The following is a 12,746-nucleotide window of genomic DNA, read 5'->3' on the forward strand; positions in this document are numbered from 1 at the left end:
TACTTTTAAAAGTAACGTTGCCCAACACTGTATATGTGTATATGTATGTTTGTGTATGTATACGTGTAAATATAAGGGAATGACTGTGATTGATCCTTCCAGGATTGGTCACGTCCGAAGCGATTCCCATAGTGAGATACCTCACTCCTGTTATCAGAGAACCGGGGTTAAGTTACCTAAAGTTCATTTACCAATCCTACAATGCGTCTCTGCTGTAAACAGGTTACACTGTAGGCTACACTTCAGCCGAAATTCATTCATTTAAGAAGTAACGGGTAACGCACCATCAGTGTTGGGCAAAGTTACTTTTAAAAGTAATGCATTACAATATTAAGTTACTCCCCAAAAAAGTAACTAATTACGTTACTTAGTTACTTTTTATGGAAAGTAATGCGTTATATTACTTTTGCGTTACTTGTATCTCTCTCAGGCCTTACAGATGTAACAGGTGTAATATAGATAATTGCCATTAGGGAATAAGTTATATTAGAGCAAAAGACATGTCTTAAACATTTAAAATGCTTAATAACTTCTTAGAGAACAATAAGATGATCGACTAACTTTTGACCACAAGCCTGAACACTTTCCAGTCGCACTTCTGTACACTGCTTTTCAATCTGCCTTTGCCATCAGTAATGTAACTATCGTTCATGTATATAAGGTTAAGGGTGTGGGATGGACACCGGTGATGTAGAGGGAGAACATACCTTTCGCCGTCATCTCATAAAACTTTGTGCAATTCCGTAAATATGACCTCGTCCTCGTATACATCATTATCTGCTTCATCATCAGCTTGAAACATTCTGAACGCTTTTACAAAGTTTGCGCTATTATCAGTGACCGTGGCAGTTTATCTTCCCAAAAAGAGCAAACGAGCTGTGAATTTGCTCTCTATCTCCGCTGCGATGGCATCGTACATGTGTCTCCCACAGAGAACTTTTATTCTGAGCAGTCCATAGATCTGCAGTGGTGGAAACATAATCCAAGTCGGCAAAAGTACCCCTACCCACACACACACACACACACACACACACACACACACACACACACACACAAATAACCACATCTGTAGTGTTGTGCTTTGCATGCAGATGTTTTTTTTTTTTTTTTAATGTGCTATTTTTTGCAGTTGTCAAGAGCTTTTCACCAACACATAATCTACACTTAACCATTATTCCCTTCTCCTTTTCCTTGACTATTTCAAAATAATGAGAATACTTCCAATGTAATGTAATGCTATGCCCTGCCATCTCCGCTTCTGAATAGCTTCTGTTCCCGCGGCTCGCACGTTTGAGTGCGCGATTCTACGTGACAAAAGTAACGCGAAAGTAACTGCCGAACACTGTATGTATATATATCTGGATGCATAAAGCATAAAAACAGCAGTTCTTCGGGACTTCATATTCATTTTGTGCCTGGAAACATATGGTTTTCATTATATATGACATAGATATTACTGCTCACGTGACCAGGATGGCCGAGTGGTTAAGGCGTTGGACTTAAGATCCAATGGACGTTTGTCCGCGTGGGTTCGAACCCCACTTCTGGTATCTACTTATTTATTATTTAAATAATAATCACATTCTTTTAAAATATGATTAGATAGATATATGGATAGATTACAGGTTAGCATCTTACCAGAATTGCTAATAGTAGCATTGTACAAACTGACAAATACAGTACTTATATTTACAACAAACAAATGTAAAGGCTATAGACAGTGTAGAACAGATAGTTTTAATTGCATTCAAGAATGTATTTGTTTGTGATATTTTTCATATGTTGTTGTTGTTTATTGTATATTTTGGTTCTTTATTATATTTATCGAGTTATTTGGTGAATGCAGTTTATAATATCAGATTGTCGATGCTTATGCATTGACGCTAGATGTCGCTGTTGTTGCTGTGTTTGAGTCCGACTCCGCGCGTACAAAAAGTCGAATCTCAAATTCCCCTTTTCTGTTTGGATATAGTGCACTACTCAGCCCTCGGAGGAGATATTGTACCATAAGCTCTATTTAGGGCGCTGAAAAAGGGAGAAGGAAGTGGTTTGGAATTGAGCCATGGTGGGAATTCAGACGAGGCAACTGACAGGAAGTGGCGGATGAGTTTCGTCCACACCTTTTCCGGTTTTTCATTCGGCGCTTGAGAGGCGGCTGCCTGCTGGGGCGAACACCGGAGCAGAGCCTATTGTAGAATGGTGAGGCTTTGCAGGTAACGTCCAATGACATTTCTTTGGTTGAATGGGATGTGTATGAGAGTGTTGTACCAAACGCAGTAGTTTATTTTGTCGCATTGTTGTATAGTGTGTGTGTTTTTTTTTTTCCCTGACCGAGCTTGGGTTGGTCGGCTAGCTTAACGGCTAGTTCGCTAAAACGGTTAGCTTGGCTAAGTTGTGCTCTGGCACTTCGGCTGTCTGATTTGCCTTCCTGTCTCTGTCTCACAGAGGGACGGCGGGAAAAATTCGCACACAGGACGTTTGAAATCGCTTCACGGAGCGGCCCCGAAGACAGCTGCTGTGGCATAATAAAGCTTACTCCCCGACGGGCCTTTAAAACCTTTCCCCTTCTTTCTAGTTGAGAAATTGCGACAGGAAAGAAGCCCTGAGTCGCGCGTTCACCCGCATTGAGGAAGTGGAAGAAGCAGCGCTGCTCGACGCCTCAGCCGGATTTACTGACAGCCTCTAAACCATGTCACAGGCTCGTTTAACCTCTTAATTCCCTTCAGCTCGAGGATTACTGTGCATTTCAGCGATTACAAGTGTCGCAACACGAGACGTTTCCATTCGAAATCGGTTGCTGCTTAAACGCTTTACTTTATCGAAGGAGACTGTTGAAGATACTGAGACACACCTTCATGCTGCTGTCTGTGATCATTATGAACCTTGTGACAAATGTACATCCTTTCGTTCACTAGTTTCTGCTCTCGACTCGTCGTATCTATGATTGCAGCCTGAAGTTTGGTTTTCACCTTGCCTACCTTTATAAACTGCTCCTTTGGGAGTTGACTCCTGGTTCATGTTGACTGACCACCTGGCATACCCTCAGAGTAACTGGTCCTTCTTGAAAAAGTATACACAGCACCAATTCTGTTACACTTTCAGGTAACATTGCCTTTTGGACATCCTTTTTTTTTTGTTAAGGTGAAGGAAATATTTATGAACTATTTAAAAGATGGGGAAAATGCTGTCAAAGATATTTGGTAACAAGGAGATGAGGATATTGATGCTGGGCCTGGACGCAGCAGGTAAAACCACCATTCTTTACAAACTCAAACTCGGCCAGTCGGTGACCACGATTCCCACAGTCGGCTTCAACGTGGAAACGGTGACCTACAAGAACGTCAAGTTCAATGTGTGGGATGTGGGAGGCCAGGACAAGATCCGCCCACTGTGGCGCCACTACTACACCGGCACGCAAGGCTTAATCTTTGTGGTGGATTGCGCAGACAGGGATCGCATCGACGAGGCGCGACAGGAGCTGCACCGCATCATCAACGACCGCGAGATGCGGGACGCCATTATCCTGATTTTCGCCAACAAGCAGGATCTGCCTGATGCCATGAAGCCACACGAGATCCAGGAGAAGCTTGGACTCACGCGCATCAGAGACCGCAACTGGTACGTGCAGCCTTCTTGCGCCACCACTGGTGACGGATTGTATGAAGGCTTGACATGGCTCACCTCTAATTACAAATCTTAATGACCGCTTACTTTGGCCTGGACTCTTTTTAGTTAAGAAGAAAACATTTCCAAGGAATAAATTTAACATTTTATTTCAATATGCTCAAAAAGTTTGAATTATATTTTCATTTATTTTTTGATTGTCGAAATGACCCCTTACCTAATAATTTATAGCTTTGAACAAGATTGGGTTTGCTTGCTTTCTAGCTTTGTTTTGTAGCCTGTTGGCCACCTCCCTTCATTAACTGTTGCTTTCTGATTTCATTTTTATTTTGCCTCCTAATGAAGATTTCTTTTTTTATGATGTAGGGGTTTTTTTTGTTTATCTCTGATAATTTTTTTTCCTTTTTGACTTAATTTTTGGTTAAAATTTGTTCTTTTTGAACCCTTTCTGTCTGTTGTCTGTGTTTTTGGAGTCTTTGTGGGGAAAAAAAATGAAGGTCTGTTTCCTGAAAATAGTCCATGGATGTGGTGTTATAAGAAGGGATGTTTCAGACCATCTGTAGGACAGTTTTACTGACAAAGTTGTAACAATCTTAATAGCTGATTGCGTGAGCAGTTAAATTCAACCATTGTCACCGGCATCACAAGATACTTAAACTGTATATGAACCCATGGAATATTAATTATATGCAATCTATGATATTTACTCTGGAAAGAGCACATGACATTCATAAGCTGTAGAAAAGAAAAAAGGAAACTTGCATCACAGTGTCACATGGTTCAAATTTGAACCCTGGGGTTCTTTATGTTGTTGCCCAAAAGTCAAGTAAAGCAGCTGAATAATTTTTTTTGTACGGACATTTTGTACCATTTAGGCTTATTTCAGTCTACCAAAATTTCACTTGAAGTCATAAGTCTTTAGAACATGAGATTGTAACCTACATTTCCACCGTAGTGTTTGCACCAGAGTGAACTGCACTTGCCATATAACTGAGGAATCTTTCCCATGACTCATTTTCCTCTCATTGCTTCGCTCATGTCAAAGACCATTGTACAGAGACTAACTGTAATTGTAACATCCAATTAAACGTAGACATTTTAAAGATTTTACTTTATTCTTGCTTTGATCCATTATTCAGACCTCAAAAGTAATTTGTTAATTGTCTTACACACAGGGATTTTTTAGTAGAAGGCAGAATGCAAGGCAGAAATGAGTAAGGGGAATTTTCCAGCAAATCTCTTTGCATTTCAAGCATGTGCTCATCGTCCTGATTGTAAATGGAAAGCTGCATTTGCTTTAGATTTTTTAGTATTTTACAAATCGGGACATTGCTTTAAAACCTTTAAACCTACAATCCATGAGTTGTAGGAATGTAAAGAATGCAAGTTTAATATTTGATTACTAGGTGAGTGCTGATTACTAACCTTCAGGAAAAATTGTTGGGGCTTTAGCTAGGCTTCTGGCAGTGGGTCTGGTTTTTTATATGTAAGTAGGGAAGTTCAAGGGGAACTTTTATCTCTGCTGCTCTCACAGTTTCACCTAACTAAGCATTCTTTACTGTAGTCTTCTTTGAAAACAGGATGCGTCCCTCTTGGTCCCCGATGGCCACACAGCTGCTAAACTGCTTCACACAGAGAAAGCTGATGGGAAGCTGCTGGTGTGCAGCACAAATGTTTGTCATGCTGCTGACACAGCTGTTATAACCGAGTGCTTGAGTCACTTGTTGAGTCGTCCACCATTTTGAAAGCACGAACAAGCGAGCGTGTCAGCTAGCTCTTCCTCTTCCTCCTCTCGCTAAAACAAGGAAACATTCACACCTGCCTTCACGATGTTGCTGACTGAACTTATGACTTACCGTTAGTGGTGTAGTCTAATCTCTAAGAGCTAATTACACTCGTCTGAGTATATTTTGAAGCTGCTTTTTTATGCATTAGCTGACCACTTGGTTCCTCGAGGGCTAATATTGGGTAAAAAGAACCATTTAGGCCACTTTGTTGCTGAAATTTGCTCTAAATTTAAAATACAGCTGGAGCTATAATTCATCACCAAATGATAAGTTATCAACTGAAGAACGTAGATAATTGAAAAAAAATTGGTAACTTTAAGGGCATTTTTGTGGCACGTAAAATTTAGAAAATCCTGAACCCTCTGGCTGTGTTTCATAGACTCCTGGTGGTCCCCCTTCGGTCTGAATGTTCTACATTTTCTGTGTACCATACAGTATATGTTACAATAAGCTTTTCATCCAAAAGGCAGTCATTTAGAAACTCAATCAGCCAAAATCCATCAGGTGGTGTAAATGGCCAGTCAGGTTTTAATAACAAACTCTTTATCAGAATTAGTGCACTGCGTTAGTGTTAAATATTTGCATCTCTAGTGGCAAATGTATAATAAAAAGTGCAAGAGAACATCTGCTTGTAAACATGATTGCTGACCATTCATAAGTTTACATCTTTAACATCACAAGGGCTGTGAGGGTTTTTTTTCCACAGGTGGAATGAAAGGCGTGCAGTCATGAGGAAATGTGACAAAGAATTTCCAAATAGCTACACACACATCTTAGAGTTTCACTTCCACTTCATACAGCTGCAAGTAACTGTCCAGGCATCAGTGATCCCTTCAAGAGGGGATTTTCAAAATGATAAATTATTGTAAATTGTGAAATGAAACTCATGCAACGTTTTATTAACATGTACTCCATAAAATGCAAACTTTGCATGCTTGGTTCATGTCTCCTGTGTGCCAGTTGAAAGCTTTAATATGTCTGCGTTTGCCTGCAATAGAAGAAGTGAAGGAAGTGGTCACTGTGGGCAGATTCGTATGTGTGAGAAATGGGTGGTATTACGTGACGAAAACGATGTATTTAGAACATTCTGCCAAAAATTTTAGTTAGTGTTATAAATAAATCCACCGAAACAACTTCAATGCACAGAGGTTCTACAAGTCTCTGGAACTGTACTGAACACAATTCCTCCAAAAGATATGCCTTTAACTGGTCAGAATATCTTTGTCTAGACTTTCAGTGGTGTTTACCTCCAAGTGAACCCAAACCTGAGCACTAGTGATTGGTCTCGATTGTTTCTTTCAATATGAATGCATACATCAGAAAGAACTGGCTGAAAGAAAAGGTTAATACCTGTTTGTAGTATAATGAAGGGATGTATCCAATCTTGCAGCTGGGTGAGGATCAGACTAGGTGGGGTCTCACTTAAGGAGTGCTTCAGTCCTGCCATTAAAAGAAGATTAAAAATAACAAGGGGCTGTTTACTATCCCACAAGTCGTGGTTTGATGCTTTTCAGGACTTTGTGGGATGTGCTGGCTGAACTCTGTTTTGGGTAAATATAGGATTAGTTTAATTTAAGAGGGTTTTTTTTCTGACCAGAAAACGCAGAAAAGTGTTTCCTCAATGTCAGCCTTGTTGGCCCATAGTGAAGCCCAGAGAGCTTGAATTGACAGTGCAACCTGGAAAACAGATATGAGATACAGTGTTACAGGCAGCACACACTGGATGAGAGACTTAAATTCAGGGCACAGTGCACATGGAGGAAGGTGTGTCCTTGCAAGGAGCCATGCCCCCTATCAGATAACCACACACGCGATCTGTGTCAGTGTCAGCTAGCAGTGTGAAAAATTTATCTTAGGGTGCCTGTATTGAGTCAATTTCTTTTCCACAGGTTTGGCTCCATGGAGGGAGGGATACATTTTTAAAAGTGTTAGCCTCATGTGCTGTGTAAGCTACAGCATACAGAGTTTATAATGCAGCAGTGGGTGTCCTGTAATGTTTGCATTCCAAACCCTGACCGTGGCCTTGCTCAGATACAGATGTTCTTGGATAACACTGGTAACAGAGAGGTGAGGATTGAAAACGGAGAGCAAGAACAAGAAAGACACCCAAAGGTCAAGGGCTGCTTGCTTGATATGTTTAAAGGAAATAATAAAAATTGCAAAATAAGTTTCTTTTCCTGTCTCTTGAATCTTTAAGAAGCTTCATCACTTCTTTTGTCCTTCAGACATATACACAATTTTCACTCGTTTCATCTGCCTATAATCTTTACTTTGTACCTAGAAAGAATACTTTGTGATTAAGCATTTCTTGAGGAATGTCTGGTATTCTGATGTTGGATTTCCTGAGGGGGGACATTTGGAGGAAAGGAAAATGATTGGGAAAGCCACAGAGAGGGCTGTTCCAGCTTAGAAAAACTGATTCTGGTGTGTGGAGACTGCAGTCAGGACGGCAGATGAAACTTCATTATCCTTTCATGCCACGTGCTGAGTGCAACGGAAACATATTGATACTAATGTTCTTAACCTTCTTTTGTTGATAAGGCCATGCCTCCACTTGCACACCACCCGTTATTTTTTCTAGACTATATTCATCCATCCAGCTGTCTACAGGTTTCTCTGCAGCCGTGCATTCTTTGACCTGAACCACTGCATATTCCCTTTTGTTCTCAATGGGTATGACTCAAATTCTGGAGTTTTGTGTGGTTGCTCACCCTTGGTAAGGGCGTTACCAGAGAGCGGTCTTAATGTGTGTGTAACACATTCACTGAAAGCCCTGTTTACTTGACCTGTTGCTGAGGAAACGTTCTGACAGGAGTACTGCTGCTTGCTTTGAGTGAGTAATATACACCAGGCTTGGTGGATCCGTGCCATCGGTGGAAACTTGTCTTTTGCCAGTCCCTGAATTCCTTCTGATCAGCCAACGGTTAAAAAATATTATTATCCAATAGGACAATAGCCAATAGCACAGTTATTTCTTTGCTCAAGGATGATGTTTCACATGAATGGGTTGAAATTTGATGGATGTCTCTGTAGCTTGGGCATCTGCAAAAAATGGTGAACAGACTTTTTATTATAATGACTACAATATAACAATATAAAATATAACAAGTGGTGATGGTTTAGAATTTAGAGCTGTGGATTATGAAGCTCTTTCCCTTTGTCTGCTTTGTTCAGCTGAAGGAATGCCAGATGAATAAATGTTAATATTTAACAAAAGCAGCGTTAAGCAAGGAGTGAGTTTAACAATGGCATAGCAGTCAACCTAAAGATATAAACATTCTTACTAGCTAAATATAATTTATGCAAATAGTGAATGTCATGATTTGTTTAAATCTGGTAACTACATTGTGAAATTTTACCCAGCTTATACTTGTATGTCTTGGAGATATGAGTAGCAGTGATAATGTGCCCCTGTGATAGGCAAAACATTGCCTATTGAAAGGCAAAAATACTAAACTGCTGAAGAGGTGGAAAAAACAGGCTCAATTTACAATTCTGTGGTAGGCCAAATGGATGGCCTATTGAGCTATTTTATTTTGCAATTATAACAGATAATTGACAATTTTGGGATTCTTCAATAGATACTAGGATTGGGGAAAAAAAAAAACAGCAAATAATTCTAACACTCATATTTAAATCTGCCTCCTATATTCCTGTTGCCTCTGGCCATGCTGTTGTTTTATCTCTACAAAACTTTAGCAGTAATTGTCCTTTACTACTCCTAAACACAACATGCCGTTGCTCTTCATTTGACACAGGAAGTGGTTTATAGTTAGCGCCCTTCCTGTTGTGGCACAGTTTCAATGGGGCCATTTGGTTTTGCTGAATCCATGCAGTCAGCAGCGATGGAGACTGTTTACTTACTTGTAGTTCATAATGAATTAATGTGTACTTTTCCACAGATAAACTAGCTAAAAATAATTTTATAATCCAGCCAAACGACTATGTCCCATCTGGCGTTCAAAAGGCTGGAGAAGAAATTGGCTGGATTATTAAGCTCTGTGACAGTACATATGAATAACCAGAGATTGGGGAGTAACGGCATGCAGTAAAAAATTCTGTTGCTATGTACACTTTCATTCATTGGGACAATGAATGACTGTTTTAAACAGTATTTTTTAGCTAGCTTCTATCACCAGAATTAACATGCTAGCAAACATTTGAGACATTAGCAAATAAGATGATGTTCAATAAGTTAGCTATACTTTACATTACATTTTGTTTGTTTTACATAAAAAAAATCATACATTCCTTGGTGAAAGAGGCAGTAATTTAACCTCAGTAAATAAAAAAATATATATTTAAAGCAAGGCAGCAGGGTGGAAGGGTGGATAGAAATTCTACCTAACAGCTCCATGATTTCAAACGCTCAGGTTACTTTCTTTTCAGCAGGTTCTTCCAATATAGGTTTCCTCTGGGTTCTCCATTGTCCTTTTGCCTCCAAAATACATTTTAGTAGTTTGTGTGTGGACTGGCATTTTTATCCAGACTGTATTCCTGCATTACATCCTGTGTTCCAGAATTGGTTCGAGATCCAGCACAACCATAAGCAAGATCAACTGGTTACTGCGAATGAATAAATTATTTGAGATTTAATTTTCTTTTGTGAATTAATTAATACATATATTTACTCTATTTCAACTTAGATGACAGTAGTTGCCCTGTTACTTGGGGAAAGAATTTTACATGTACTTCACTCGCCTGATTTTGTGTACTGCCTCTATCTCAGTATCACACAGACACAACTAATACCAGTATATACTCAGGTACTCTGCAGAATGTACAGTAAAATCTCCCTGCTTTCTGAGTCATTATTTGCACTATTGCATTGGGCCTGGCTGTCTGTGTGTGCAAAAAGAACAAGAGCTGATTTATATTTGCCGTACAATGCCAATAGTCTTCCGCAAAGAGCTCAGTAGGAACAGCTGCAGCAGACAGGGCGGGAGGAGAGCTTGGCTCTTTGCTCTGGTACTGAGGACGCAAAGGGAGAGGGATCCGACTGGGAGCAATTGTCTTCAGTGTGATATTGAAATGCTTAGCCATTCCGGCCAGCAACTTGAGAAAAGACATCTCTCTGTTCCCAAGCATTGGGGAAGTGTAAGTGAATAAATTCATCATGACAGAAATTTAAGACCCATCTATTTTTCTTTATTAATATGTCTCTCTTGTCTATTGCTATGTCTTATGAATTATCGACAAGAAAAAAAAAAACTTTCATAAAAACACCAACAAACAAGAAGTAAATTAGAAGAAGAATTAGAAACTATTTTGACCCAAGATCAGAGATGACAAAAGTACACACTTCCACTACTCAAGTAGAAGTAGAGATACTTATGTTTTAAAATACTCAGGTAAAAGTTGAAGTACCAACTATACTTTTTCACTCAAGTAAAGAAGTTTGGGCTCTGACATGTACTTAAGTAAAAAGTAGCCTTTACTACTACCTGTTTTAGTGTAATGCTGGTAACTGGACCTCACATCGCATTAATATATTAATACAAAAGAATTTCATATTTTGTTACCTAATGAATGTATCCAGGCCATATAGAACACAAGCAGACAAAAGATTACGATGATCAGGTGAACAGGAATGTCTCTGTTCTCAGTCATGTTTACATCGCTGACTCCCTCTGTCTCATCCACGTTAACCCCAAACTTCTTGTTGCCTTCTGCCTTGCTCATTGTTAGCTTCGTAGGTTAACCTACGCTTGTGGTACATGATAGCCAGGAAATGATACACCAGTGATGGATTGAAAAAGGCACGTAATGACAAGAAATAGGTTGATGGGCTGAAAATAATGCCAGGTGAAAAGAAAAAATATTAATCATGTCACCAGATTAGAAAGAACTAAGTGGAAAGTACAGATATTTGTGTACAAATGTAATGAGTGAAAGTAAAACGTTCAGTCAGAAAAATAAGTACTGAGGCCAGAAAAATGTGCTTGTACTTCATAACTTCCCATGTCTGCCCAAGATGTTATATTAAAAAGACAATAAAAAGACCTTTAAAAACTTTTTGGGCTGTACAGCAGCGGTGCAGATAGCAATGCCACCGCAGTGCTCCAAGATTCCCTATTCCATCCCAAGCTCAGTTTCCTGTCTTTGTAGTATTTCTCACAGTGTCTGTGTAGGCTTTCTCCAGGTTCTCATGTTTCCTTCCACCTCCCAAAAACATGGCACTAGGTGGGCTCCTTACTCTAATTTCTCTAAGAACTTTAGTTCTGAATGAATGTGTGTGCATGTATAATGCCATGCAATGGATGTGCACATGATAGCCTCTGAATCACCTGACCAGAATAACGCTGTTAATAAATAAGATCGAATAAAGCCAGTGCTTTTGAATGACATTTTAATACATCAGCTACTACCAAAAATGCTAACTTTAATTTTATAGATTCTGATTTGAATGTTTGTCAAAGAAAGCATCCACCTTCCAGCTTCAAAGAATTGCTCCTCATTCCAATGTTATGAGTTGTTTCTTTTATCTCTCTAAATGTACATATTTGTGTACTATCCCCAGAAGTACAATGTAATAGCAACAAATCACATAAACACAAAAGCTACAAAAAGATAGTGGCTGGTGATAAAACAGCCAGACTTGTCTGTGCTTCACCATCTGTATTTTAAATATGAGCATTCCTGTCTAAGCCACCAAATTCATTCTGGCAGAGTTGTTTTACTAATATAATTTATAACCACTGTCCGATTCTGCTCCTTCTCCAACACACATACACACACGGATGAGATCAGCTGAATTAAAGTTATATGCAAAAAATGTCTGTGAAACATCTGTTATAGAATCTCGGCCTATTTTTAATCACCTTAGTCTTGTTTCTATTTTGGGGGCAGTGTTTTAAATCTGGAGTGTGATGAGGTCGGCTTTTTCTGTGCTAAACAATGACTCCTTTGTGCTCTGAAGTGTGAGATGGTTGACCATGGACCTGCACCACTGCTCGGCTCATAATGGATAAGCCACGTGTGAGAGAGGGATATCTGATCACAGATCTTTAAGTGATGAATCTTTTTCCTGCACTGACCTGCAGGTGATTATGGACACTAAGATGTCTTTGTTGAGCCTCTATTTTCTGCATGGAAAGTCTTCGGCGTGTATTCCCTGCTGAGTCAGCACATGCTTTGCTTACATCTTTGTCTCAGATCTTTGGCAGATTGTCTCTGCTGCCCCTTCTCCACCAACTCGACTGGCACATTTTCACCAATACTGACACTGTGTGGCTGATTTGTGCAATATGGACAGGGTTTGCGAGTGTGCCTGAGAGATAACCTCACTAAAATGGAATTTGGCTATGGACAGTAACAGCATTGCCATGTCAATGT

The 12,746-nt window shown here is 39.6% G+C and overlaps 1 protein-coding gene and 1 non-coding gene across 3 annotated transcripts; both read left to right on the forward strand.

Annotated features, from left to right (window-relative positions):
• The first annotated feature begins 1,467 nt into the window (after nucleotides 1–1,467).
• Nucleotides 1,468–1,550, forward strand: trnal-uaa. Its single transcript has one exon. It is a non-coding gene; the product is annotated as a tRNA-Leu (tRNA).
• Nucleotides 1,551–1,990: 440 nt separating this feature from the next.
• Nucleotides 1,991–4,734, forward strand: arf6b (ADP-ribosylation factor 6b). 2 transcript variants are annotated; one of them, XM_046855601.1, is made up of 2 exons: nucleotides 1,991–2,213; nucleotides 2,446–4,734. In XM_046855601.1, exon 2 carries the CDS (start codon nucleotides 3,173–3,175, stop codon nucleotides 3,698–3,700), a length of 528 nt encoding a protein of 175 aa, XP_046711557.1. In that variant the 5' UTR covers nucleotides 1,991–2,213; nucleotides 2,446–3,172; the 3' UTR covers nucleotides 3,701–4,734. The 2 variants fall into 2 exon arrangements, with proteins under 2 accessions (XP_046711557.1, XP_046711558.1); XM_046855602.1 differs by having other exon boundaries at nucleotides 1,991–2,199.
• The last annotated feature ends 8,012 nt before the right edge of the window (nucleotides 4,735–12,746 follow it).

The sequence above is a fragment of the Silurus meridionalis genome, chromosome 8 (assembly GCF_014805685.1).
Source record: "Silurus meridionalis isolate SWU-2019-XX chromosome 8, ASM1480568v1, whole genome shotgun sequence".
Classification (NCBI taxonomy): domain Eukaryota; kingdom Metazoa; phylum Chordata; class Actinopteri; order Siluriformes; family Siluridae; genus Silurus; species Silurus meridionalis.

What these genes read in the sequence shown, in the direction of transcription:
- arf6b (XM_046855601.1), top strand. Translation starts at nt 3,173, where the DNA reads ATGGGGAAAATGCTGTCAAAGATATTTGGTAACAAGGAGATGAGGATA.